This window comes from Acartia tonsa, chromosome 9 (assembly GCF_053477335.1).
Source record: "Acartia tonsa isolate MP-2025a chromosome 9, ASM5347733v1, whole genome shotgun sequence".
NCBI classification, from domain to species: domain Eukaryota; kingdom Metazoa; phylum Arthropoda; class Copepoda; order Calanoida; family Acartiidae; genus Acartia; species Acartia tonsa.
In genome coordinates this window covers 33,808,304-33,833,790 of record NC_137268.1, presented here as the reverse complement: position 1 = coordinate 33,833,790, position 25,487 = coordinate 33,808,304, and the positions used below count along the sequence as shown (strand labels likewise).

Here is a 25,487-nt window from a genome sequence, read left to right as displayed (position 1 = left end):
GATTCAGAAAGCGTAGCAACTCTGTAATCGTTACCATAATGTCCGTATGACCATTTTAAACATGTTAGTTTTTTAACTTTATTAACAACATTTTTTATCACATATAATCATCCGATTGATTTGATTTGATTTTGGATAACTGATTCCTATTACAATTAGGTACAATATTAAAGAGTTAAAGAGTTAATGTTCGTCTATCATACCGTTTCAGAGCTTCGGTTTTATGGATGCTGCCATCCTTGTTTAGGCTATATTTTAACGTATTTTTACCTACAAATATCTTTTGCATATAGTCAAAGTAATTAAATAATCATAGGGACAATAAAACTCATCTAAGCCATAAGTACTCTAATTGTGTATATATCTATTTTGCATATTTATTTTCTAGAAATATCTCTCCCTTCTATGAAAGGCTACAAACATAGCAGTAATGTTGATGTTTATGATTCAATGAGGTGATTCAAATTAACAAAAAAAGTAAAACATTTTCTAAATACAAGTAAATATTTACATAAGTAAAATGTCCCTTTTCCTTTTTAGCCTAAAATAAATTTAGCTAAAAAGCTAGGTATTTACAACGATTTCGCACAGACTCCTTTTTATGGGTTATTATTAAGGTTCTAACAATTTTTGTGATATTTTTTTTATTGAAGAAAAATTTTGAATCCCCCCCTACCCTATGACGTGATCCTTTAGGAGTAAATGGGAATAGTAACAATAGAAATAGTAAATACTTATAGAGAAATAAGATTAAGAAATATTTTTAATTTAAACATTTTAAGCAAAAGTTGAAATTCATACAACACCCATAAATTTTATCACTTCAGTAGTGAAACTATCCTCTCACCCTGTTTTTAAAAGCGAAGCTTTTCTATAATTATGGTTGGTTAGTCTGACTGTCCATGCGTCCGTCCGGAACGGATAGCTTTTTTCGTTAATTTAGGCATAAAATATAATTTTCCTATTGATATTGAACTTCGCATGGTGATTTCTTTAGTAGTTAGGTACGATTTAGAAAGCGTAGCAACTCTATAATCGTTACAAATGTCCGTACGTCCATTTAAACATTTTTAACTTTTCTAACAACAAATTTATATGTGACATAATGATCCGATTGGTCTGATTTTTGGGATACTGATTTCTAAGAAAATAAAGTACAAATTTAAGTATGTCTTTAAACATTACCATGTATTTAAGCAGTTTTTCAACAAATTTACTTACAATTTTGTTTCAACTTTTATACATTTATATTCTGATTAAACAGTTTTGAAACTCTACAAGAGTTCATGTTCGTTTGTTTTTCCGTTTCGGAGCTTCGCTTTTATGGATGTTGTCAAACTTGTGTTTCAGAAATTAAATGTTATAGTTGAGATTTCAATCTTATAATAGTTATTTCTTTTATCGTATTATAAACCGCTTTCCGCGGATATAGAATGTACAATTATTAGATTAAAACTAGTTTTAAAAAAATGGTTTTAATCTTATGATTGTACATTTCTATATTCGTAGAAAGCGGTTTATAATACGATGCTAGACATAGTTTTTTCGTATTGATGAGAACCGGTTCCTGTCCACCGGATTCGAATGAATACGAGAAAACTATTTTTAATCTTTTTTATATACTACATCTATTATAAAGGCCTTCTAGAATAATATCTCTCCGTATATCATTCTCTTACGTTGCTAGTAGGATTTTTTTTAGGAAGGATACATTTATATTTTACTACTTTGTACTATTACGTTGAGTGTTCTTGTGGGATTTTCTCTCATATTTTACTAATATGTATTTTTCCGTTTAATTTAATATCAGTTAATTATTTACTCAGGATTTTCATATTTTCTGAGTAATAGGTCTAAACAGCTTATACCAATAACGAAATTAATTCAGAAAAAATTCACAAAACCTATACGTGTTTTTCAGCTGTCGTTGGGGGGCAACACATCGTAGAATTGACGACCTCTCCATTTGCCCCCCTAATATTATTTTGGATTTATTTCGCTTATTGGTTATACCTTATTCCTGGGTCTAAAGATTAGATTAGATTAGATTAGATTTATTAATGTGCGAATTACGCCCCGCACAAACGTAGCAGTACATACAATAGAACAGCAGGCTACTGCTAAGTACCTGCTGCACTTTACAATTGGTTTAATAATAAAAATGATTAGCTACCTAGTGAAGGATTCAAAACTTATTGAATTTGATATTAATTTTGTGCGGGTTCACACTTAGCTGACCACGGTGTACTTATTTAAGATGTTGGGGATACCAACTTAAAAATGTGGCGGCCCCACGTACAAGAGCCAGGTGCTTAGTAGCAGTATCTGTGTGTTCCTTGATCTCGCCCACTCATGTAGCCATGGCTAACTACATGGATCATTTGACATAGCAGGAGGGCACAGTGACATTGGACATGGATGCTGGGTGACGCAGACTAGCAACTGAAATAGGAAAGCAGTTATAAAATTACATAAAAATTTATTCTACTGAGAGTGTGAAAACGAAAGAAAAAAAGGTTAGCTCGATATTAACACCAACAAAAGAAAAATAAAATAAAATAAAATAGAGGATTTATTTAAAAAAAAAGAGCAAAACAATGAATGAGAGATACCCCAAATATATCTGGTTAGAACTCAAAAATAATTTATAAGTTGCAACTTTTTGAAAAAGCATTTTAAGAAAAATTTGATTAAAGATAAAAAGCTAAAGTGAAACTATTAAAAAAATGTGGGAATGTTTATATTAATGGTTAATCGTAGTTAATAAGAAGTTAAATAATCCTTCTAAGAATTGTTTCTCGTTATTAATTAAGAATATAAGAGTAAATCTTTAGAGCATTATGTTTAAAGAGTAGTCGAATATAATACTCCCCTTATATTAAATTAACAGGATGTCTCTCTGTGTGTGTCTGCATGAAGCCTAAGATTTTGATTACCACTGGACCGATATGGTGCATATAGGCAGCTTGATTGTAAAGGATAACTATGTATGTTCATCGGTTAGCGAGATCCTTCGCAACAGATACACACAGATAAACATCCTGTTACTTTTTAATAAGGATATATTCAATTTAAAGATGCTGTATAAATTATTAAGTTTTGAATGTGGTAATGATTATGAGGCAATCTATCCGTCTATCTCAGAGTACGTCAAAGATTAATTGAAGAAAGAGCTTTTACTAGAATAATTTTTTTGTTAGAGTGCAAAAAATAATTTTGTTTATCTTACTTAATTCACCCTCTTGCTGGCGACTTGTGGCAGCAGCTTTGCGATATTACAATCGATCGATATATTATAATCATTTAGAAGTTATGTACTCTAATAAAGCATTACTTGAAACTGGCTAAAATCCATTCCTTTTCCTCCTACTGGATGAACAAACTGAACAATAAATGAGGTCTATATTAGCAACCTAAATTGACGACAAGTTATCCACAGTCAACATATACACGTATTGTATATCCAATGATTGATTTTCGTTTTGGTATAATTATGAAAACTTAAAAGTCAATTATATTTAGATTTTAATCATATAACACTACTACTATTTAAAGTACTAGCGGTTTCGCCCCTAGCCTCTAGGGGCTTTGCCCCAAGAGGTGATCAAAAAAAATTAAGGTGAAAGTCGTAAAAGGACCAAGGAAATCTCCTTCAAAAAAAGGACCAAGGAAATCTTCTGCAATAAAAAAAATGGGGGGGAATTTTTTGGGGGGTGTCCTCCCCCCCCCCCAAGAAAATATCTTAAAACCACCACAGGACCAGTAGGTATATTCCCTGAAGAGTAGAGCCCATTCAGTTCAGCGGTTACCGAGATCTTAAGCTTCAGACGGACAGACATCATTCTACTTTGTATTATAGATTAGTTGATTTGCCCCTTGCCTCAAATGAAGGGTGATGGAGGTAAGTAAAACAGCTTAAAACCAACCCAAGATATTTGTAAAGCTGACTTGAAAAACACATCTAACGTGCACTTACTAGGGAGGGAGGGGACATTGGGCTCTTTAGTACACTAGTCCCAAAATTCTTAAATAATAACGTTTTCTTATTCGTTGGCTTAACAACCTTGGGGACTCTTATTGAATTTTTATTGGTTTGTTCATTAAGTTGAGTGTCCAAACGTTTCAACAACTAATTGTAATCTACAGAAATTGTAATTTTGTATAACACTATTGGTGGATGTACACCAAAATATTGGCCATTTTCTTATCCCTTTAGATCCCTGAAAATTACTCTATGTTTCTCTGAGAAAAATAAAGGGCATAAAAGTGTAAACTAAGGCCCTAGGCTGGTCAGTCTAGTGTCTAGAAGCCTGTAGGGAGCATACAGTCTAGCAGTCCAATAGCCTTTCTTTTTTGCAGACAATAAGGAGCTTTTTAATACAAGGTAAACTATGTTTATTTTATGTTTTAAGAGAAAGTTATTTTCAAGGAATTCTTTAAATCAAATGTCCTTTTTTTCTTAATTATGGCAATATAATTTTAAAAAACAAACATTTTATAGAGATCATTCGTTTTTGTAAATTAAGTCCTTTTTGTATTTTTTTATATTTAGCATTTGGTGGATATTTCTCCCATTAGTGTTGAATAAATATGAAGCTTAGTAGAAAAGCTACCCTGTAATCCACTTTGTCTGTCTGTCAGCCCGAAAAACAATGAGGAAATGTGATTTTCTTGGCTGATATTTAATATAGACTGCTGATTTTTTAACAGATAATCTGGGAATGGTCCCTTTAGTAGCAACGCCCCTTAAGGGGCGATTCGTCGTAGGGTTAGGCAATTGGCCCCGCAGGGTTAGAGCCCTCCGATAATCTTTCTATAGAACATGCAGAATACAGGGTCCGTCGGTCTATCAGTCATGCTACACACGACTAAGCATATATTTTACTCTGTCCGTTTGTCCTTCCATGACTATATTTGCATCGCTACTAATGGATGTTGTCATCTAGTCGATAAAGGAAAACCTCTATATTAAAAGAATAAGTAATAAGGTAGGAGGGTATAATATTGAACCTAACAAGTAACAAGGTTTTTTATTATTAGTTTTTAAACACTTTTTTCAGAATGCCATTTAAAGCCGGAGAAGTGTCAAAGTGTCCGAAGTGTGACAAGGCGGTTTACGCCGCAGAGGAGAAAATCGCCGGCGGCCACCGGTGGCATAAGGGCTGCTTTAAATGCTGTAAGTATCTTTTGCGACGAAGATTCTTCAAAATAGGAGGCTACTTTTTGGCTCAATTTTTCTCATCTCTGAAATTAAAATTGCCATGGATTGTCTATGGTGGTTTTTTTTTTTTTGGGGGGGGGGGGTGATGAACTATATTATTCACTATGAACTTTATCATCAATGCTTTCATAGACTATGTAAATTTCCAGAAACTATTTGTAATGACGCTATGTATTATACATAAAAGAATTGAACAATGAATTTGAAACTTTATATAGCTATGTGTAACAAGCTGCTGGACAGCACCAGCTGTGCTGAACATGAGAGTAAACTCTACTGCAAGACTTGCCATGGAAGAAAGTTTGGGCCTAAGGTATGAAGATTTTTATAACCGAAAGAGATAGGAAAATGGGCTGTTTATTTCACTATTCCCCAAAGTTCTAAAATAGCGTTTTGTCCAAAAAACTTTGGGGACTTTTAATAAATTTTGATTGGTTGGATAAGTAAGTTAACTGTCCAAGCGTTTCAACCACTTATTGTTTATTTTACAGAAGGGGTAATTAGTGTATTAACATTGGGAATTTACATCAATTTATCGGCCATTGTCTTACCCATCTAGATTCTTGTTAGTAGTGTCTTTAGAAACGTCGGTGAAATTAATATAAAATATGACGTCATAGTGGCTTAAGATTGGTCAATTAAAATGTATACTAGCCTGCCATTAGTAATTTAGTCTGTGTATTGGCCTCTCATTGGTTATTTGTATTGTATTATTTGTATTTGTAAAAATTTTATTGGAATCTACTCCCATGTTTGTTTGTTGGCTTGTCATAAATTAAATTAATTATGATTGGTTTGTTCAAACTAGCAGTGTCTAAACTGTTCCACCAGTAATTTTTATCTATTTTAAGTTTTGGATCATGGAAAGAAAACAAAGTACTCGGTTTCGTCGTATTTTCACAGTAGCTTTTCTCCTATTTTTAGCCCCTTTCGGGGGTCTCTAATTCTGCGCGCCAATTCCCTAACCCTGCAACGCAATCATTAAAATTTAAGTTATCTTAACCTGCATAACCCGCTTCGTTTTCCTTCTGTTTTCCGAATTCTTTTTAAAACTTATTTCAATTGATAGGGCTATGGTTTTGGAGGCGGCGCGGCTGGATTGACTATGGATAATGGAGAACAATATGGAAACACAGAGTTTCAAACGTAAGTGAAAAATTTTAAAAGTACCCTTTTACGTTTTGCAACCTTCAGGAAGAAAATGGAACATTAGACTGTTAATACCAGTAGTACTATAGACGTCCAATGGGGGGGGGGGGGTTATAGGGTGATTACTCCCCCCCCCCCCAAACGAATTAAGTGGTGCCGTAGGCACCCCCAAATATTTTTTCTTTTTACCCCCCCCCCCCCCCCATTTAAAATTTACCCCTTCCTTGGGGGTGCCTAGGGCAAACATTTAGGAGGGGGTATTTACCCCCCCCCCCAAACAATTTTAGGGGGGTAAATACCCCCCCAAAATAAAAAATCTCTAACAAAAAAAATTTTTGCGCGCTTGGCGCGCATTTTTAAAACTAAATTTTTAATAAAATTTAAATTACCCCCCAAAAAAATTTTACCTCGGGGGTAAATTTCTGAGGGGGTAAACAAAATTTACCCCTGCCAACAGATTTCAGGGGGGGTAATTGCAAATTTTACCCCCGGGGTAAAAATTTTGGGGGGGGTAAAAAAAATTTGCGGCGCGCTTCGCGCGCCATTTTACCCCCCCCCCATAATAAAAAGCTTGGACGTCTATGAGTAGTACCCAAAGTTTTAACACGATTTCTTGTACAAATATTGATTAGTTGGTTCATTAAGGTGAGAGTCCAAACGTTTCAACCAAAAGTTTTAACCAACGATTGAATGGTGCTTGGAGTGTGCTTTTGATTTAAACTTATTTTTAAAAATATAGAAATATTTTTATATTTTGAATATCATCCCTGCATGGAACCCTTTACCTAACCCTGCTGGGCCGCTCATCTGAAAATCATTTGAATGCCCTTCTAATTTATTTTCCCCCAAACTTTTGCTTTTCTTGTTGTAACCTTGAGTAAGTTTTAAAAGTCAGGGACTTAATAGATATTTCTCGCATCGTATTATAAACAGCTTTCCGCGGATATAAAATGTACTATCATAAGATTAAACCAGTTTTTTTAGCCCCGAGGTGCCGAAGGCACGGGCTAAAAAGACTAATTTTAATCATATGATGGTACATTTTTATATTCGTAGAAAGCTGGATATTATACGATGCTAGACATAGTTTTTTCGTATGGATGAAAACCGGTTCCTATCCACCGGATTCGAATGAATACGAGAAAATATTTTACAAATAAAAATATAAAAAATTATGGGAGTTTTCCCTTCAATTGCCTTGTTGAGCTCAGAAATCCAGCCCTATTTTGAAACAGAAATAATGAGGTTGGGGAGAAATATTACTTTATTCTTGTTAGGTTAAGTTATATCGGGTACTGGTTAGTCCTGCAGGGTTAGTGCTACCCGAAGGGGTTAGGTATTGAGAAAAAAACAACTCTCCTATATTTTTAATTTATGGCTTGACAGGATCCTTAAGGTAAAGCACCAAATACTTGCAGAAAGTGCGAGGTGATATATAGCGGCAGTGTTTTATAAATGATATTTTTTACCTTCCTAATTCCTCAATAATGATTAAAGTCTTTTCCCAGTAAAATCATAAAAAAAAAGATTTTATTTTCTGGAGACGCATCCCCATAGTCCTTGATAATGAAGTGTTATTCTTAGTGTAAATATTTACACCTAAACTCGGCAGGTGAAATTTTTGTGATGGTCACATACACACTTTACTTATTTCATGTGCACAAAAAATGTGAATTTGTTGAGATTTATAAATTAAAAGAAAATCTTTCAAGCTATTGAGCTGACAACACCCCCCCTCCCCCTTTCAAATAACCTTTTAATAAAATAATAAATAACCTGACTTTATTTTTATAAATTTTGGTCCGAAAATTAACGAGTTATTTTGGTTACATTTTTGCATAATTACTTAGCCTGTCTAGCGATAACTAACTTGGATTAAGTTAAATCTACTTCTGTCAGGTCGATGTAACTCTACTAAAATAATATAATTAATATCATATAGATATACCCATTTATTTGATAGGCAAACTGTATGTAGAAACATAACAATAGGTAAATCTATTTCATTTTTTTGTGGTAGAGAGTAGTAATTTCAGTGTGTTACCCCATAAAAATTTCCAAAATAGTTTCAGAAGATTTAAAATATCAAGTCATTATGTGTATGAGAGGGCAGCTTCAAAAATGATCACACAACACTCTTAATATATATTTTTCAATGATAAATTTAATATTTATTTTAAAAATCTTCTAAATTATTTGAAAAAATCATCTAATTCAGTTGTAAAAAAAAGATTGTTTTTCTATAAATAGATTTTTTTATACGTATGTATATGATATGAAGGCTTTTTTAACTGAGCTACTTGTTACTGAATAAATAAAAACATGGATTAATTTTAAGTAGGGGTACTTTAGGGAGGGAGAGCACATTGGAGAGAAAATTATTCTGGGATAAACAGCTTTAAAAATGAAGTGTCTAATAGCTGACTTATAAGGTTACATTTGTTTGATTGGTTAGTTCAAACTAGAAATGTCATACTTTTTAACGAAGATGATTATTGATTAAAGTCCCTCAACAGATTATGACGTCATACGATAGAATAGCCAATGAGAGGCCAGTATAAACTGTAATTGACCAATGGTAAAGTTTATGCTGTCCTCTCATTGGTTATTTTATCATATGACGTCATAATCTGTTGAGGGACTTTAATCAATAATAATCTTTGTTAAAAAGTTAAAAAGTTATCTTCGGTCATTTTCCAAAACAATTTACAATTAGATTAAGATATATTCAACAATTTTAAAAACTTGTTTCAATCATCGTTGCAGTCTAAAACGTTCTAACCAAAGTTAAACATTTTTATGGACAAAAAAATGAATTTTCAACATTAGTGAACTTTATATGAGATAAACATTTTCTGAAATGTTACAGAATATTCATCACTTAAAGCAAATTTTTTTTATAAAACTTGTACAGTTTTTACCAGGGTGGGAGGGGACATTGGGCTGTTTATTACACTAGTCTCCACAGTTTTATGGTAACGTTTTCTTATTCGCTGGCTTAACAACTTTGGCGACTTTTATTAATTTAGGTTGGTTCATTTAGACGAGTGTTCAAATGTTTCAACCACTAATTGTAATCTTAGGAAGGGATAGTATTGTATATCATCATTGGGGATGTACGTCAATTAATCGGCCATTGTCTTATCCCTTCAGATCCCTAGTTTTTACTGACAGATAATAATATCATAATTTTAGATTAAGTCATCTATAATACAAAGTAGAACGATGTATGTCTGTCTGTCTGTTTGTCCGTCTGTCTGTCCCTTAAGATCTCGGTAACCACTGAACCGACCGGATTCTACACTTTAGGGTATATACCCTTTGGTCCTGTGGTGGTTTTAAGCTATTTTCTTGGGGAGTAGGACACCCCCAACCCCCCTAAAAATGAAAAAATCTCCCCCCAATTTTTTTTCTTTCTATTATTCAAAATTAGTGGTGGAGTAGGGGTTACTCACTAGGTACTTAATTTTTTGTAAAGCTACTGTGAAAAATATGAAGAATCGCCCATTAGAGTGCGTTGCCACAAAAAGTACTATACCCGATTTTTTAGATCTTTAACCTGTTTGAATTGAACTATTGCAATTTTTTTATGATTTAATTTATGTTTATAATTAACAATCTAAATCTATGTTTTTGAAACATCAGCTTTAAATTCCACTTACAAAAATGAAAAGACGAGTAAGGTTATTATTTTAAATGATAAAATGACATTATAACTATAAATTATATTTTTCTGTATTAGCATAAGATTTTAAAGAAATAAAAATATTTTGAAAATGTTTGAATTCATTTAATTTTCAACGTGAGAGTTTAAAATCGTTTAGATAAACATAGAATCAAAATAAAGCCTTTTAAATAAAAAGAATGACTCATATGATTGAAAGGTTTCGTGATTTTTTTGCTGTGTAAAAATAAAAACATATTACTTTATATTAAACTAGCGGCTACGCCCCTAGAGGCCTCTAGGGGCACTTGAGGAGGGGAGAGTCGAATTTGATAACCGAATTTATTATTTTAGATTTTAAAAGAAAAAGTAAAAAAAATGGGGGTTGGGTAGTTTTTTAAAGGGGCGTTTTCTTTTGGGAGGGTGGTGAAACCCTCCCCCAAAATAGTCATAAACCTTCACGGGACCTATTAAAAGCTACCCTGTTAAGAAGAACCCGATCGGTTCAGCGGTTAGCGAGATCATTCGGTACAAATATACAGACACACAGACAGACACACAGACAGACAAAGATCCTTTTACTTTATTATAAGGATACTGCAGTTGCTTCTCCCTTAGCCCCTATGGGAGGGTGGGAGAGGTCAAGAAAATAGCCTAAACCAACCAAGACAATTAAAGTTTCCCTTCCCTTTCCGGGTGGTAATTGTACAAAGTTGTAAAAACCAATATTAAGCTTAACAACAAATTTAAAATTTGCTGTTTTCAGGATTTTGATGAAAACATGCACACTCAGCAGCTGAAAGTATTAGTAATATTTTTCCAGTTTGCCTTCAAAACTAATATCCTCTAGATTAGAACCGGTTCTAAGCCATACTGTAAAGTCATGTTTCGTCTAATATCCAGTTTTCTACGAATTGTACAATTATAATGTCGGGGCTAACAAACTAATCTTACAATTGTACATTTTTATATCCGCGGAAAGCTGTTTTGTAATACAATGCTATAAATAACTAATTATTTCAGCAATGGAGCCGTGAAAGGAAGTGCCAATGGACTGGAGGCACCCAAAGGCCAAGGATGCCCCAGATGCGGATGCTTTGTATATCATGCAGATCAGGTTTATTTCAGCTTATACCAATAACGAAATCGCGAAATCTACACGTGATTTTCAGCTTTCGTTGGAGGGGAAAAACCTTTTTACCCGAATATTATTTTAGATTTATGTTCCTTATGGGCTATACTTTATTCTTGGGTTTATTTTCTATATTTACTCTATATGTAATTAGATTTTGTCCGTACGTCCCCTTCTAATATAAAATCACAAGACAATATTTTGTCTTTAGCGTACAAGATTGATTTATCTGATGTTCTATGTATAATATGGTCTAGCGAAACTGTAAAAAGTCACAATAATAGCCAATCCCATCCATATAAAGACTCGCATTTGATGGTATTATTAATTAACGGGCTTTTTTGTGTGGAAGAACCAAAAAAATTCATTAATTTTAAATTATTTTTAGATTCTGTCAAAAGACAGATCTTGGCACAAGCAGTGCTTCAAATGCAGAACTTGTCACAGGTAAACTTCTCACTCTCTTAGTAACAGGATCTATGTTTTTTGTCTGTCTGATTGTCAGTATGTTTGTACCGAAGGAGATCTTGATAACCGCTGAAACAATATGGTTCTCTTTTACAGGGTAGCCTTACTTAGGTCCTGGGAAGGTTTATAACTATCTTTAGTGAGGGAACAAATCATCCAAAGAGAAATCGACCTTAGAAAAAAACTGTCATAAGAATTTAAATTTTTCTTTTTAAAACTAAAATTAAAAATCCGGGTGTTGTTGACCTCCATCCCAATTTTTTCAAATTTAACCCCCTCCTTCTTCAAGTGCCTCCAGTATTATACAAAATAATGACAAATGACGTCATAATATCTTAAATGTCAACGTGTTTAAAATGCGATGGTCGATGGATGCGCTTTCTAAAATATACTATTACAGATATCATCTTGCAAAGTTTAAACTAAATAGAACGATTTTAACAATAACGATGAAAGGGATCTAAAGGGATAAGACAAATAAATCTTCCAAGGACCTGATCATACAGAAAACCTGTTACTTTTATATGAGGACATAAACGTAAAGGCCAATTGATAGAGAATCTACGAACGTAATAAATACTTTTTAAATCCGTGACAGAAAAAATAAGGTGACCGATACCCATTAGTCTTAAATTATACGTACGTTTAAAAACTTCATGGAAAATTAACCACAAGAATACAGCTTGAAAAGTATGTGATTTTTAAAATCTTCTCTGCCTTGTACATTTTTAAAAAATAAACCTTTCTAGGAATAATTATAAAACCTAAGAAAAATGTACAGAACCATAGGCGTCCAAGGAGGGGGGTAATGGGGCGATTACCCCCCCCCCCCCCCAAACGAATTTGGGGGTGATTTTTTTTCATTTTACCCCCCCCCCCCCCCCCCCATTTAAAATTTACCCCTACCCTGGGGGTGCCGTAGGCACCCCCAACCATTTAGGAGGGGGTATTTACCCCCCCAAAACAATTTTGGGGGGGTAAATACCCCCCCCAAAATAGAAAATCTCTAACAAAAAAATTTTTGCGCGCTTTACGCGCATTTTTAATAATAAATTTTTGATAAAATTTAACTTACCCCCCCAAAAAATTTTACCACGGGGGTAAATTTTGGGGGGGGGTAAACAAATTTTACCCCTGCCAACAGATTTCAGGGGGGGTAATTACCCCCCCCCCCCCAAGTAAATTTTACCCCCGGGGTAAAAATTTTGGGGGGGGTAAAAAAAATTTGCGGCGCGCTTCGCGCGCCATTTTACCCCCCCCCAAAAATAAAAAGCTTGGACGCCCCTGTACAGTACTGTACAAAATAAACACTGAATTTGTCTGTCATCAAAAATAAGCATCGAGCTGACATTTAGAAGTTAAAAACAACCTATTTTTAAAATGCCTTCTGTCATTACAAATTTTAAAAGATAAATATATTACCCTAAAATTAGGTACATGCACATAAATTTACTGGAAAACAAGGATGACAACATCCATAAAAGCGAGGCACTGAAACGGTAGGACAAACGGACACTAACACTTGTATAGTGTCAGAACTGAATAATCAGAATATAAATGTATAAATGTCGAAGCAAAATTGTAAGTAAAATTGATACAGAATACTGTTTATGGACATACTTACATTATTAGGACTTGATTATAGAGTTGCTTCGCTTATAATATTAAACTTTGTTGTCCCAGGAATCAGTATACCAAAAATCAGATCAATCGGATTATTAGATCACATAAAAATTTGTTGTTAACAAAAGTAAAAAAATCAAAATGTTTAAAATGGACGTACGGACATTGTAGTAATGATTATAGAGTTGCTACGCTTTCTTAATCGTACCTAACTATTACAGAAATCACCTTGCAAATTTTAAAATCAATAGAACAATTCTAACATGCCTAAATTAGCGAAAAAAGCTATCCGTGACGGACGGACGGATGGGCCGACCCTAATTATAGAAAAGCTTCGCTTTTAAAAAGGGTATGATTTAAATAGGCATGCTCCCCAATTTTCTTTTCTATTGTGTTTATTCTCTAGCTTGACAAGCGAGAGCGGCGGCACACAACGGACGAACGTTACTAACTTTAAGTGTAGAGAAGCTACAAAACAATACTAAAATTCAATATCTAAATAGCTAGTATGGGTTAAATAGGATGATAATAAATTGCTTAAATTTATACTACTAATTTTGATTGCAAATTTTAAATTTCTCATGACAAATATCTTTTCCTTTATCCTTGAAATGACGCAAAGTAAGGTAGGCACTTTTCTGGTCAGCTTCATCTTAGTTTCCGATTGTGTACATAGCACCCTCATCCTATCTCAATATTTACTACTAGCTAAAAAAGCTTCAAACTTCCAAAAAAAATCTAAATTTGAATGTATAATGTATAAATGTATATTAAACATTATATCGCTTTTCCCTTTGACCGGAGTAGCTAAAAATAGCCTTTGCAATAGTTGGGTTATCTGTTGTACAACTTCGGAAATTGGGGAAGAAATGGGTAATCAATTTTCAGTTGATCCTTTTTCGGGATATTAGAGGCATTACAGATAGAGAGTGAATTAAAATAACAAAAAGTATACATAAATTTTAAACAACTTTTTCTTATCTTATTGAGAGTGTGAGTAGCCAATGGACGACTGTAAATTACACTAATAACCAAAGTTTTTAACCACGTTACCTTATTTGTTGGCTTTTAATTGATAGATGAATTAAGGTTTTTGTGCTTACCACTGAACCTATCGAGATTTTTGGATGCTTCACATAGGTTCAAGAATGGTTTTAGGCTATTTTTTATCAATTTTAGTACTTCTCTATATCTTAATCTTTTATTTTTAAAGCCTTTTCATTGCAAAAAGATTTTGACATTGTTTTCATTCTTTACTAACAATGCAATGTACACTTTGTAAATTTCATGGGAAAAGGATCAAAAAATCTACATCTTTTTCATCCCCAATATTTAACAGTTATCAAAATTATATTTTTTATGTAAACTAGCGGCTACGCCATCAGCATCTAGGGGTTCTTTTTATTCAAAGGGGCAAAAACTAGCTTAAAACAATCCCAAGACTCAAATCAAAGACACAGAACCTATGTAAAGCTTACCTGAAATAGAGAATCCAATCGGATGAGTAATTATTGAGATCTTGAGCTTCAGACAAAAAATCATACTACTTTATATTAGACTATAGCAGCCACGCCCATTAGAAGCCTCTAGGGGTAATTAAGGTGTGAGAGGGAAAATCGACCTTCCCCCTTTTTAACTTGAGTTTTTAAAAAAAAAAAGTATGAAAAAATATTCTTTTTTTTTTGGGGGGGGGAGGGTCATTTTTATTAGAGGTTGGAGATACCATCCTCCAAAATAGTTAAAAACCTTCCCTGGACATATAAGAAGCTTCACTGTAAAAGGGAACCATATAATAGGATTTATTCATTGCCCATCTATGCATTCTAGAATAGTTATTTCTTTCATCGTATTATAAACAGCTTTCCGCGTATATAGAATGTACAATTATAAGATTAAAACCGGTTTTTTTAGCACCGAGGTGCCGAAGTAAAAAATATTTCAAAATTACTTTTAATTATATTTTTCAGGTCCCTGGATTCTAGAACAGCCTGCGATGGGCCTGACAACGACGTTTATTGCAATGGTAAGTCTTCTTTTCTAGTAGCAAAGCTACTCTATTAGTTTTGTTGTCTGTCTATCTATCTGACCGCTGTCTTTTAAGACTTATAGTATACAATTTACTTCCCCGTCACTTTCAAGCACTTCCCTTTACTTCTCAATTACTTTCCCTTACTTCCCTATCACTTTCTATCCCTTTCCTTTATCTCTCCATCAATTCCCTTTACTTCTCTATTACTTTTCTTTACTTTCCATCACTTTTCTTTCCTTCCCCATCACTTCCCTTTACTTTCCTTCCCCATCACTTCCCTTTACTTTCCACCACTTTTCTTTACTTTGTTTACCGAACACTTCCTTTCGTTCCCAATCACTTCTTTCCTTTCCCCATCACTTTCCTTCATCTCTCCATCACTTCTCTTTACTTCCCCATCACTTCCCTTCCTTTCCCTAACACTTCTTTCCTTTTCCCATCATCCCCTTACTATTCCCATCACTTCACAAAACTGTCTTATCACATCGCTTTACTTGTGTTTATTGTGTAGATAACAATTTGGTTTGATAATAGGTACTTCAATAGCGGTCTGGACTTTTCTGCACTAAACTTTGGGGACTTGCATTCAATCTTGATTGGGTAGTACAAACTTTTAACTTAACATTGTATATCAAGAGATTAAATTTAATAAAAGTTTTGGCAAACGAAGATATAATTAAAATATTAATGGTAATTAGCACAAAAATAAGTTTATTTACTATCAAAAATAAAGAAGTATTGTTCAAAATAGTACAAATTTGATTAGAGAATAAAATTTAATTAAATAAACTACATTATAAACAAATAAACCAAAAATGCTAAATAAGAAATTTATATAATGGTTTCCAGTATGGCTTGGAAACCTATTGATGTACTCAGGTTAGAATAAATTATATTATTTTGGGTACTGGATGCCCGTAGGGATTTTCAGCACCGCAGGTCATCAAAGATCTGACATTGGGAAATCACCCCCCCCCCCTTTTTGTTCTATTTGTTTATTATTATGAAAAATTATCAATAAAGAATTTTTAACTGTCGGACTAAAAAGCAAAAATTATGATGTTGCTGTGTTTCTAAAAATGCTATAGCACGTTCATACTAAATGTTGTAATGATTATGATATTTAAATGCCAGAACAACAACAAATAAAAACATCATCAAATTTTTAAATCGAGGTTTGCGGATTAATATTCATAAAAAGAATTAAAAATCAGCATGAACATATTTTTTTCGTTTTCTCTTGGGAGCTTGGTGGTACCCTATCCCATAATAGCTTTAAACCTTTCCAGAACATATGAGAATCTACACTGTAAAGGAGAATCATATCGGCTCTGCGAATAGCGAGATCCTTCAGTACACACATACAAAAATCCTGTTACTTTATCAAAAAGACTAGTGGCTACGCCCCTAGAGACCTCTTAGAGGGAGAAGTTGAATTAATATCCCATTTTTAATTTCAATTAAAAAAGAAAAAGTAAAAAAAAAGTGTTTTCATTTTTTCTACCTTATTAAACTATTTGTTTTTAAGTATACTTTTTCCATATTTGTATTTGTTTTTATTTGTATTCTGACACCTAATTATTTCAACTAAATGCTATATCAAGTTTTATGCTTTTAAAGATAATATTTGATAACTAGCTTATTCAACTTAAAATTATATTCAAATCAGGCTCGGCAGCCGCGGCCGGTCGTCTATATTTGTCATCAAGTGGCCACTACTATATACAGTTTTATCCATAATAAAAATTTAAAGATTGCCGAGCCTTGATTTTAATAACTTAATTTTCACTTTAATCATTATTAAAATCTAGTATAAGGTTACTCATAAAATTGAAGCGAATTTATGCTATGCTTAAATCCTTATACATACATATGTATATGTAACATAATTTAAAAATAGTGCTCGGCAGCCTCTTCTTAGCCGCCTGGAAGCCACCGGTAAACCAACCTTTCACAATTTTAAAAATAATTTGGAATTTTTAAATCTTACCAGAATATGGCAATCAAGTTTTTACAAATTCAAAGCGGGTTTAACGTGCGGCTTAGTCGCGGCTGACGCGTGGCTGCCGAGCTCTTTTTAAAGTTTCACTTTTTTGTTACATTAAAAATAAAATTTTCAGAATGTATTCGAGCCTTTAACCTAAACTTAGACTGTATTTACTGTCAGGTCAGTGCCTGTGCAGGGTCGCTTACATTTAGTTCCAAGATTTGTACAGTCAATTATTAGTTGTAAAAAAGAAAGGGGACAATAGGCTGTTTATTACACTAGTTCCCAAAGTTTTATAATAACCTTTTCTTATTCGTTTGCCTAACAACTTTGGGACTTTAGTTAATTTTGATTGGTTGGTTAATTAAAATGAATATTCGAACGTTTTAACCACTAATTTTAATCTACAGAAGGGGTAATTTTCTGTATCATCATTGGAGATGAACATCAATTTTTCGGCCATTGTCTTATCCGTTTAGATCCCTGCATAGAGATCCTTTTCTTAAATCTTAAATAATTGACTGCCTAAAGCTTTTATTATATATTCAGGGTTATAGGGATGGGGAAATAGATCTGAAAGTCATGTTTGTGGCTGTCTTAAACGTTGTCCCAACCCTGAATAATTCTAAATCTTAGTATACTCTGGTTTAATAATGTTGAAAAAACTGAAATTTCTTTAGAAGTGTCTAAAAAGACATTTCTTAGATTTAATCAATATATGCAGCCATCAAATCTTGGAACAAGTCTAAGCGACCTTTCGTTTAAGGCTCAATTGATTTAGGTTTTTTTAATAACATCTTTCTGTCGTATATATTACCCTTTCAAAAAAAATTACTTAATTATTATTAGTTTTCCAAAAGATTTAGGCTAAAAAATTGTGTAATTAGTAAAATATTAAAAATTGTTCTATATGTGAAAGGGATAAAATCATTCATACCTTTTTATATGTTAAAATATTTAAAAATTTTAGCCTATAATCAATTGAGTTTTTTTTGCTTTCTCAAAATGAACATTTTCTAAAGTTAACTAAGCACCATTTTTATCTGTCATTTTGAGAAATTTGAAGTTTTTGTGCATGATTTTTTATCCCTTTACACACATACACTGAAATATTTAATATACACATATTTTAATTTTGTAGAAGTATATTTTGTGTTTTGTCCATTTTTCCATTTGAGTATTTAACATTCTAATATTTTCAGGGAGGGAGGGGACATTGGACTTTAAAATAAATTGGTATCCAAAGTTTTATAAAAATACATATTTGTCAATTAAAAACTTTGGGTTGTTTTATTGAATTTTGATTGGTTGGTGCCACCTAGAAGAGTCAAAACTTTACAGAATGTGCATAAATTTATCGTCCTTTGTCTTATCCCTTAGAATCCCTGATTATTTTAGTGAATTATTCAGGGTCAATCAGTTACTTATATTAATTTACCCTTTCATAAAAATTTTCTTTAAACTTTAAGAAAATTCACATAAGAAAAAGATGCATTTGATGAACTCTGATAATAATTACTTATGCAGTGAATATATATTTAGGGACATTACAAGTATTCTAAAAAATGATTAAATTATGACAAAAAAAGAAATATAAATCAGAGAGAGATGAGACATTTGGCTGTTTATGACACTGGTCCCCAAAGTTTTAAAATAACGTTTTTTCATTCGTTGACTTTAGGAACTTTAGTTCGATTAGTTTGCTCAGTATGTTGAGTGTTTAACGTTTCATTAACTAATTTTAATTTACTAAAGGGTTGATTTTGTAAATCATCATTGGGAATGTATATCAATTTAACGGTCACTGTCTTATCTCTTTAGTTCCCTGAATATAAATACATTGCATATTTTGTCTTGTAAAATCTTAATTTAAATTTTTGCCAAGTCTTCTGTATTTTATCTTTTTAATATGATATAATAATCTTTTTTGTTTTTTTAGAATACTTGTATCTTTCCCTGTATAGTTATTTAAAGACAAGGGAAAAAGTCAAAGAAATGAAAATATTTATCTCAAACAATAATTATTTTTACGATTTCATTTTAATTCTATGACTTTTTCCGGAAGTTCCTCTCAAAAAGCCAAGTCGTGAACAGAAACCCTCCCTCTCCCTCTGAGATAAAATTAGAATAAGAATGACAAATATTTTTTTACTTAAGTATTTTACATTAGGTCAGATTAAGAAGATAGGTTACATTGCCCCGGAGGGTTAGGATACCTTGCAGGGGTTTGGCATAAAAAAAACAGTTTATTCTTCCCCTTATTGTGTTTTTTTTTCAAAAATAAAGAACGGGGGTCTGTGATCACTAGGCACTTTGTACCTAAAAAATGTATTATTTTGTATTTAAAGTAGCAAAGCTACTCTGTGATTCACTTTTTTCTGTTCATCAGTCAATTAGTCCTCAACGTTATGGGGGAAATGTGATTTTCTCAGCTGCTATTAAAGATAGACAGCTGAAATTTTTTTCTTTGTTATGAGGACTCAATATCTGCTCACTTTGCAATTCCATGATTTTTTTTGTGTTTTGCTACTTATGGATGTTGTTAGAATTGTTTTAAACTAAAATGTGTTGATCTAAAGGATACATGTTGGGAAAACGAGCACCACACCAAGCTTCGTCAGGACATCAGGAAAATTATCAAAATATTTGATCATATATTTTTCCATTATGGATTTTCTCAGCTATACTGAAAAAGCATTAAAAATTATTAAAATATTGAAATAAGAATTATAAGATTAAGTTTTGTAAGCTAGGCCCCAACCTTATAATTTTTCATTTTAACATCCGCAAAAAACTGTCTATAATACGATGCAAGATGGAGAGACAGGCGGAATGTATTACATATGTACAGTTGTCCGTTGAAATGTATATAGAACAAAATGAGTTTAATTTCCTTTTTTATTCTTCTGAATTGTCATATCAGACAATAAATTGCATAATTATCTTCTGAGATAAAGAAAACTCACAAAACATCTTTCGTAACAAATTTTCCTTATGTAAAGTGAGCTCAGCCAATTAAGAGTTGTTCCCAAGAAGAGAACTTTAGGAAGTTTTTATTTACCATTTTAAGTAGAGCAGCTTTTCTTTAATTTACTTTGTCAGTCAGTCAGTCAGATATTCAGTCAGAAACGGGATTTCCTCGGCTATTGAAGATAGATGGCTAAAAAAATAAGGGAGGGGTGGTCTGGTCGATGCAACCCTTTAGCTGTCTTTACAACTACCCCCATGTACCCCCTAAATCAGCAAGATACAAAGTCAAAATTCCCTAAAATATATGGAAATAATTTGCGTGTCAATTTACCAAATTATTGGGCTTTTAATTATGTTGATTATATATTATATGAGAATTGGACACCACTCTGACAATAAATTTATACATTTCTTGTTGTCTGTACTATATCCCCCCTAAAGTTCTTATCCCCCCAACAGTTACACACCCATAAATTTGTATTCAATAGGGGTGGCAAAACCTTGTGCTCGGCACTACACAAATGGTCTGATATCTAAACATTTTAATGAAATAGGTAAAACATTTAAAGCAAATTTTATGAAAATTAAAATTTAAAAAAAACTTAGTTCCTGAGATTCTGACGTACTCTGGAGAAATAAGCATGGAATCTGCTGATAAGGAACAAAATACTCTGAAAAAATTAAAAGCAAATCCTATATGTGTACAGATGTGTTTTTGAAATATTGGGTTTCTGCCCGTCTGTATGTCTGCAGATTAGGATCTCGCTAACCTCTTGATCTCTTTTACAGAAAAGCTTCTCATATATTTTATATTGGTGGAGGGTATCACCACCCTAACCAGAGAAATCGACATTTAGGGTAACCGTACCTCCCTCCCCATCCTTTACAATAAGGGGCGCAGCCGTCAGTCCTATTATATTAAGTATGTTTTTCTTCAAAGCTTAAAATTTTAATAATTACTGATCCGATTGAGTTCTACATTTTAGAGAAAATTTACATAAGGGTATTCAATTAAAAAAACAAATTGCATTACTTTTTTTCATATAAACTTTAGGTCTAAAACTAATAAAAAATTATCCAATGAGAAAATAATATTAAACTTTGATTCTAATCACCTCTCCATAGAACTAAAGCTCGAGACCTAGCCCTTCTGAAGAATTTGCTTTACCAGGAGATTAAAAAAGAACAAACTGTCTTAAGTATTTGAAATCTTATAGATAGACGCAATTATGTTTAGCGTTTTTGATGGGGCATATAAAGACCTTTCAATAGACACCTTAAACAGGTTTCTAACACAGTCCTAGCCAATTTGACATAAAAATAAAAGAAATGGCAAACATCAAGAACAAGACAGAGCCTTCATGTCCCAATGTTTGATGTGTGTGTCTTTATTGTGCCAAATTGGCAAGGATTGAGTTAACAACCAGGTTAAGGTGTCTATAGAAAGGTCTTTTTAAGCCCCATGTAAAACTCCAAACATTACGGAGTCAATCTACAAGAATTCCAGTACTTCAGACGGTTTGTTCTTTTTAAAAAAATACAAACCTGTCTTAACTTGCAATGAAATATGCACTCTCCTGGTAGAACAAAATCTCCACAAGTGTCTCGAGCTATATGTAGTGTTCTGGAGAGGTGACTAGATTAAAAGCCAATATTGTCTTCTTATAGTCATTGCTTGAGCATGGATTGGGTTATTTTTTATTAGTTTTTGACCAAAACTGTAGGATTTATATTGAAAAAAGTGAAGCAATTGTTTTTTTGAAGACCCTTTAGGTCCATGGGCTTGTTTTATGCTATTTTATTAGAGTATTAACTTTGTGAAATAAAGGGAGTGGGGTTATTTTTATAAGTTTTTGACCTAAACTGTAGGGTCTATTTAAAACCCTTTAGGTCCCTGGGCTTGTTTTATGCTATTTTATTAGAGATTAACTTTGTGAAAAAAAGGGAGTGGGAGCTCTGTATGTAATTATGGATGCTATCAGAAGAAAAATCCGGGAAAGAAAAGAAGAAGAGGAAAGATAACTCATTTCAAATAAATTCAACAAGGACGATTATTTAAGGGATCCTAAGAGGGGGGGGAGGGGAGGATATATATACTCCAGCTGTCAATGACATGCGTCTTCCCCCTACCCAACCTTCTATAAACCAATAATGCCAACGGGGGTCTGTCACAACCTCTAAAAATAAAAGGGGGGGGGGGGAGAGGTAAAAAAAATTAGGAAGGTTATTCAATTGTTTGTATATTACTTTAGGTTAGGTTCTATTGAGTACTGGATAGCCCTGCAGGATTTGGCCAGACAGGGTTAATGTTGGGGTTAAGCTTTTAACCCCCCTCCCCCGACCCTTTATTCAATATTTTCAATTCTATCATAAATTAGAAGGGGTTCCGGTGCTCAATAGTCACTTTGAGGGAAAGTAACCTTAGTGAAGCAACAAAAAGTTTGATAAGCCAAGGTAAAGGAAAAAAAAATTGTTTTGTCACACATTAAATTGGTGTGAATTTTGATAAAATGAATGGGTATTGTCCCTTTTGACAAACCACCTTAATGGGCGATTCTTCGTTTTTTTCACAGTAGCTTTTCTCCTATTTCTAGCCCCTGCTGGGGGCTCTAACCCTGCGGGGCCAATTGCCTTACTCTGTGGGGCAATCACCTAACCTAATATAACCTAACCTAACCTAAAATAGCCTATCAACAGCCATTTAGAAAAAACGACGAATCGCCCATTAAGGGGCGTTGCCACGAAAGGGGCTATTCCCAAATGAATTATTGAAATGATACTCTAAAGGAGAAAACCAAGAGAGAAGAAGATTTTAATAACAAGATCAACCAAGGCAGAATGAGGCTCAAACCCTTGAACTGAAAATTTTAAGACAATTTTAAAATTTTTTGGATCATGGATTCAGTAACATTTACCTAACCTAACCTAAAATAACCTCACAAAAGCTACTATGAAAATAAAATGAAACGCGCTACTTCGTTTCCCTTCCAAGATCCAAAATCTCAATCATGGAGTGAACTTATCCCAAAACTATTGAAATAAATAAAGAATAATACCAACCGGTTGAAAACTACTGAACCCCAGAAACCCAGAACAATAATTGTAATATGTTAGGAATTGATTGGCTTTTATAACCACTGCAGGGTTAGATGTGGGGAATCTTCTTTTGGGAGGATAAAACCTATAAAGGTAGCTCTTTATAGTAACTATAAAAAATGACGTCATACAATAAAAATAACAAATAATAGGCCTATTTACAGACTAAATTACCTATGGCAGGCCAGGATATTTTTTATTTGACCAAAATGGTAGGCTAGTATGACGTCTTTTTTTATAGGCACTATGAAAAGCTAACCTATATAGTGGTGGTTGGTTTCATTAGAGTTGTGTTTATTTCAGTAAATGAGGGGTTGTATCTTTTCAAAATAAAAATAAATCACTATTTTAATGTAATGTATAGATAAAGGGACAATAAAATGTCATTTGATATTATACTCCATCCCTATATCCTCTCTATATTTAATCATTTGAATTTGAAACATATATTCTCTAATCTATTAATTATATATGCCATTGTAACCTAAATAATATATTAATAAAAATTAACAAAAAAGAATTGAATAAACTATTTTTGTGCTGATTATCAAGAATTTCAATTATGTTTATATTTATAATAAAAAAGTAAAATTTCGTTTAATTTGGTAGTTTTTTTAATAAACAAATTCAAAAACAATAATAATCTTAAAATCTGTTATTTTGTTGTAAGCTTCACATAGGGATCAATATTATTAAACCATCATGGTAGCGAAGTATTTGTGTATGTCTGCTTGTCTGTCTGTCTTACTGCTTGTCTGTCTCTCTATGTCTGTCTGTAATTGTAGGGTTGTCAGATATGCGTAAATTTATTTTGCATGTCTCTTTTGAAAGTAATTCTTTTAAACTTTATATTAAAAAATTAATGCTGATATTTGTAGATATTTATCAACCTGCTTTAAATCTAAATACTTTACAAAAGGACATCCAAGCTTTAATTGATTTTTGGAGATAATTGCGTAAAAACTCACATTTTGGTGTATGAAGTATCCAAAAAATATCTGAATTATTAAAAACATAGGAATAGAGATAGATTGGGGCAGGAGGGGTGTTGCACTGTAATATATTTTATAAAAAAAAATGATTGGTATTATCCTTAAACGTCTTTGTGGAAGCAGCTTACAGTACCTATAAAAAATGACGTCATACAATACAAATGACCAATTATAGGCCAGTATACATTTTCATTGGTCAATCAAAATGTAAACCGGCCTATCATTAGTAATTAGTATTGTATGGCGTCATTTTTTTATAGGCACTATAAGCTGCCTCGTCTTTGTGTTACACTTCTTATGGACATACCTGTCCTTGTTTAGTTTGCTACAGAAAGGGATTTGGTTTGAAAGGATATGGATTTGGCCAAGGTGGACCTGCCCTTCTCTCTGGTGACATCACTGATGGGTAATACTTAGTTTTTTATCATAATTAAAAGCTTTTTATAGTGCCCATAAAAATGACGTCATACTGGCCTACAATTGGTCAATTGAAATGTATACTGGCCGGAAATTGGTAATTTGTATTGTATAACGTCATTTATTCATGGGCGCTATAAAGAGCTTTTCAGCTTTTAATCTGTACCAGTCCCCAAAGTCTTATAATGCCGTTTTCTTTTTTAATGACCTTTGGGAATTAATTTTGATTTGTTGATTGATTTAGTTAAGAGTTCAAACGTTTTAACGACTAATTGCAATCTACAGATGGGTTAATTTTGTGTATCATCATTGAGAATGTACATCAATTTATTTGCCATTGTCTTATACCTCTTATAGCTATTCAAACAAAAAAACACAGTTTAATGTAGAATATTTTCGTGAATAGTTTTTTTTCATACTATTTATGATTTTTAAATGTAGACAAGATCAACAGGCTGCTGGCATTAGATTCATAGACACCACCCTGATCAGAGCTGAGGGTGGCCCTGGATGTCCAAGATGTGGCGGAAAGTAAGTTTTTTTTTTAAAGTATGGCTTCGAAACCGATTAATATCCGGTGGAAATAACCGGTCTTAAGCCATACTGAAAAATCATGTATCGGCATCTCTGGGATAACAAAACGACAAATATGGCCATTGCATTACAATAATTGAAGTAGAAAGTATGAATTATGAATTATAATATTATTATTATTCCTGTATGGCTACAAAACCGATTA

The 25,487-nt window shown here is 32.9% G+C and overlaps 1 protein-coding gene across 1 annotated transcript in view; it reads left to right on the top strand.

Moving 5' to 3' along the window:
- Window positions 1-4,273: 4,273 nt before the first annotated feature.
- The window catches only part of LOC145328811 (muscle LIM protein Mlp84B-like), a 31,015-nt gene continuing 9,801 nt past the window's right edge, over window positions 4,274-25,487 (top strand). Inside the window, exons 1-9 of the mRNA XM_080172686.1 lie at window positions 4,274-4,384; window positions 5,061-5,176; window positions 5,440-5,534; window positions 6,291-6,367; window positions 11,058-11,151; window positions 11,555-11,613; window positions 15,225-15,280; window positions 24,653-24,737; window positions 25,190-25,279. Of these exons, the coding sequence (XP_080028812.1) occupies window positions 5,062-5,176; window positions 5,440-5,534; window positions 6,291-6,367; window positions 11,058-11,151; window positions 11,555-11,613; window positions 15,225-15,280; window positions 24,653-24,737; window positions 25,190-25,279 (671 nt within the window). The 5' untranslated portion in view covers window positions 4,274-4,384; window position 5,061. The remainder of the gene's footprint in view (window positions 4,385-5,060; window positions 5,177-5,439; window positions 5,535-6,290; window positions 6,368-11,057; window positions 11,152-11,554; window positions 11,614-15,224; window positions 15,281-24,652; window positions 24,738-25,189; window positions 25,280-25,487) is intronic.